Source organism: Phaethon lepturus, unplaced genomic scaffold, assembly GCF_000687285.1.
Source record: "Phaethon lepturus isolate BGI_N335 unplaced genomic scaffold, ASM68728v1 scaffold53814, whole genome shotgun sequence".
Taxonomy (NCBI): Eukaryota; Metazoa; Chordata; class Aves; order Phaethontiformes; family Phaethontidae; genus Phaethon; species Phaethon lepturus.
Window position 1 is genome coordinate 1 of NW_010533598.1, and position 4,459 is coordinate 4,459.

Below are 4,459 nucleotides of genomic sequence, written 5' to 3' on the forward strand. Positions count from 1 at the left end.
GCTGTACTCCTGAGCTGGGCTGAGCACTACATTGCACCATGCTTTGTAGGGGAAAAACTGCATGCAGCCATTTTCTCTGACTTCCCCAAAAGTTCTTGGTGATTGTAACTGATCGCCACAGCAAGTATCAGTAGATGCCACTGACACTGCTGTCTTCAGTTTAATTATGCACGTCATGATTGGAATCTCTCTTTGCAGCCAACTCACATTACGTTCCTTTTTGTACCACTAGTTCTTACAGTACCGTTCTGATAGCTTGTACTAAGAGCCGAAGGCCTCGATAAGGAAGAAAGTCCACTTGGAAAGCCGAACTGCCATCAGTAACCCACTTCCCACTGTTTCCATGGTTTGTGTATTATTTTAGCTCTTTGAAGTCCGCCCTGTCTGGTCTCGGAATGCAGTAAAAGCCAATATCAGTGTCCACCCGGATAAGCTGAAACTTCTGTTGCCGTATTTGGCCTATTACATGGTGAGTCTGTACATCGTGCCTTGTGCCTGTCTGAGGCTGCTAGGAGGTAGAACGAGGGAGCATCAGCTGGATGTTCCTGGTTCTTTACAGTTTCTGAGGTCCCAGCACTAAGCACCTGAGCTTAACATTATGTAAAGAGAAAGAAGGAAGTAAAGTCTTGCTTTTAAATAGGAGTTAAAACCATGGAGGATTCAGTAACTTTTTGCTCCATTGGTTCTAATTGGCTTTGCAGTTCAGTCAGACACTCAAATCGACTGTCCATCTTGCAATGGTAGCAGAATTTTGTGACCTTGCAAGTTAGTTTTGTTAGAGCACACACATATTTGTGCTTCGATGCATTGATTGCCCAGGTGTCAGTATATAAATTCTGGCATGGCCAGTGAGGAAAGAGCTGGTAAAAGAAAGAATCTTTGGACAATGAAGGGAAATAGAAGTTTTTTTGAAGAGCCTCTGCAACACTGTACTGGTTTATTTTGTAACCATCTTCCCCCATGTGTGTTTATACAGTTAACCGGTCCTTGGAGAAGCTTATGGGTTAGATTTGGGTATGACCCCAGAAAACACCCTGAAGCAAAGATTTATCAAGTATTGGACTTCCGAATTCGCTGTGGAATGAAATATGGTAAAAGGGCCCAACCCACAGAGACGCTCTCTCTGCTTTCTGATTAATCCTGGTAGTACTTTTCTTTTTACTTGCTTTTCAAACTCTTTTGCCATGTTTCTGCTCTGAAGATGGCACCTTTTGAGCTCATGGCTTACCATAGTTCTTCCATAAACTCTTTTAGTACTTTATTTCACAGTATGCAGTATGCCTTGCCTCATCTGGCTGACTTCCCTCCTCCATGTGTTCAAAGCCCAGTGGATGTAGTAGACCATCTTCCATCTTGCTCAGGGGAGGCACTGAGCAAGTAGATTCTGTTGTTTACATAGTAGCTTTTCCTCAAGGACCTCAACAACTTGTGCGGGACGCTAGGTCTCAGACTTTGGGACATGGGGTTCCCCTGCTCTGATTTTGCAGAGGGCAAGTTGAGAGAAAGAACTTCCTGAGGTCATCTAATAAGTCCATGACAGAGCATCCAGTCATTAACATCAGATCACATCTCCCCCTCTTTCCAGGTTAAAGGGTTTTGTTGATCTGCTCAGTCTCCTCTCCCCACCTTGCTAAAGTCAGCGTATCCCAAAGAGCAGCCTGCCTTTCACACACGAGTCCGGCACTTCTGTTACTGAGCTAGGGATATTCTGCAGGGTGCTTGCCCTCAGTTCGTTACTGGTTTTCTTTGTTCTCCTCTAGGTTACGCCCCTAATGATATGCCCGTGAAAGCAAAACGCAGCACGTATAACTACAGTCTGCCCATCACTGTCAAGAAGCCAGGTATGCTGTGCCAGCAGAAGGGCTGTCTGGCTCTTCTGTTTCTTTGTTTACCCCATCCTAGTCACAGATGGTGAAGGGTCTTCCTGTGTTCTAGCTGAGCCAAAATTGGAGCTTTATATCTGGTTATATGGTACTGCTGTTAAGCCAGTAGAAGAGTCTCCTCTAGGAAGTTTTGTGAGAGTCGTGGATGCACGTCTGGCTGAGCCACAGTATTCATTAGCAGATAGAAGGGAGTTCTGCAGGCAACACTGTTGGAATTCAGCATGCACTTCTGTTCAATGATGGTGCAGAGTCAAGGGAGAGTAGAAAAGGTTAAAATTATGAACAAATGGGCTGCAAAAAAAGCTGCCAAACTCACCACCTTTCCCATGACTGTCCAGTAACATCTCTGAAGAATGAGCAACACATGCTCAGTTGCATGGTTGGTCTGGTTTTTGCTGACCGACAAAGTTGAATCAACATAGAGATGAAAGATGTCCTTCATTAGGACTCTTTTTTTCTCTTTCAGTAAGCCATACAGTCAGCGTGCATGATCTGAAACAGGGGCTTGGTACATCTGGTGCATCCAGTGCAAAAAAGCCTGCCTCCAGCAGGTATAAACTGAAGGTAAGCATTACTCTCTTTTTCTGGAATCTTTAAATAGCTTCCTGAAAAAGGGGTGTTTCCTGTTTTGTCAGTTATTAAGGGGACAGTTGTGAGTGAGTTGATGTCCTCAGGTTTACCTGGGAAGCTACTAGTTGTACATGTCGCTACAGAAGTTCACCTGCTGTGCACTGAATGTATTTCTTATATGCTGGAAGATGGGATTGGTACGCTTAGCCCTGGTCTTAGATGTGACGAACATTTTGTTTCGATTGGTAAAATTGGGACTTTATGGACAGTGAAGTGCAAAAAAATCACTGTGTGTTTATGAGGTTGTCCTGCAAAATCCAGCAGGGCAAAATAAATATTTAAGCAGGAGTCTTTTATTCTTCCCTTTTTGCTAGAATGAAACCTATAATCCACTGTTATGCAGTAACAGGCTGCAGGCAGAGCTGCAGTTTGAAGAGATGAAGTGTGTTCTCTGCACAGCTGTGCTGTTGTGACTATGGCTGTAGTGAAATTTTGCTGCATTCCTCATTCAGCTTTATCTTTGCCATACGCAGACCTATGCCTTGGAACCGATTTGTGTTGGAAATGCCTTGTTCTTGAATCAGCCCATCAGAAGTACTTTCAGTTATGCCAGAGTTGTCCTGTTACACCATAAAAATGCATTTTAATCCCTTCCTTGTTTCCTCCTCTTAGGAATCCATCTACATTTTCCGAGAAGGAGCCTTACCCCCTTACCGGCAGATGTTTTACCAGCTGTGTGACTTGAATGTGGAAAGGTATTGCACACTAGCAGCTGAGTTTTCTGTTAGAGCTAGATTTCAAAGCCTGTTGTTTATATCCAGCCCATTCCCCTCTCTCTCCTTGACCGAGAACTTGAGAGGTGTTCAGCTTCTGAATAAAAATAGAACAGACTTTTCACACATGGACTTCCTTTCCCATATGACAATTACCTGAATAACCAAATATGCTATTCCAACTCAATGAAGTAAAATGGAAGTAAGCCATAGTCTGTCTCAATTGAAGCCTACTTCAGAATGTAGAAGGCTAACGTTTCCTTCCCTTTTGCTGCTTCTTAGCCTACAGAAAATCATCCGTCGGAATGATGGCACAGAGTCAGAATGTACAGAGCGGGATGGGTGGTGCCTTCCAAAGACTAGTGATGATCTGCGAGACACCATGTCCTTGATGATAAAGCAGATAATCAGATCCACAAGACCTGGTAAGGATGCTTGTGACCATTAAAGTGTATAACTACCTTCTAGATGGTGTTGAGACATTGTGGGCTGAATAAGGATGTTGCAGTCAGCACTGCATTTGCCTCCTCCTGTGCTATGCCTGGTGTTCTTTGTGTTCCAGCTCGTTACAGTGCGTGAGCTGAGGCTGTTGTCCTGCAGCGTGAACGTGGGTTGGGATTAGGAATGGCTGGGAGTAAAGGTGTTCTGTTTCATCTTCCCACTGTCGTGGCCTTCAGGTTTTAAATGTCTTTCCCAGTGATAATCAAGATCTTATTCTTACTGATGTATCTGTTGGTGGCATTTTACTTCTTATTGATGTTATTAATTGAACAAGAAGTGAGGAAATTATTTTTCCATGATGCTGGGCCAAAGTACTATCCAAGTGAATTAGGTCAGAATCAGCTAGGAGAAGAGGCACAGCACTGCAGATCCACTGCTGTTCTGCAAACGTTCCTGTAGTATGAAAACAGATTGCGTTGGGCTTGATCAAATTCTACTAAGCTGTGCAACTTAGCTGTGCCCCTCCAGCTTCTGCCTTCCTCTCACTTGTTTTATGAACTCTACTGCAAATGCCCCCAGGTTTCACTGAGAGAGCCATCACAGTGTCTTTCTTTCTCTCTTCCCAATTAAGCTCTTTTCTCAAGTACAACAAGCAGTGAAGATGGCAAAGAGCAGCTGGCATATGAGTCAGGAGAGGATGAGGATGATGAAGAGGAGGAGGAAGAGGACTTCAAGCCTTCTGATGGGAGTGAAAATGAAATGGAGACAGAAATTCTGGACTATGTGTGAACT

The 4,459-nt window shown here is 43.9% G+C and overlaps 1 protein-coding gene across 1 annotated transcript; it reads left to right on the forward strand.

The window, feature by feature from the left end:
• Positions 1-364: 364 nt before the first annotated feature.
• Positions 365-4,456, forward strand: GTF3C5 (general transcription factor IIIC, polypeptide 5, 63kDa; the record flags this gene model as incomplete). The annotated part of the gene is made up of 7 exons (XM_010285223.1): positions 365-469; positions 977-1,091; positions 1,761-1,841; positions 2,350-2,447; positions 3,126-3,208; positions 3,509-3,651; positions 4,299-4,456. Coding segments are annotated over 7 exons (783 nt in total), but the record flags the coding sequence as incomplete, so codon positions are not given.
• Positions 4,457-4,459: the final 3 nt, after the last annotated feature.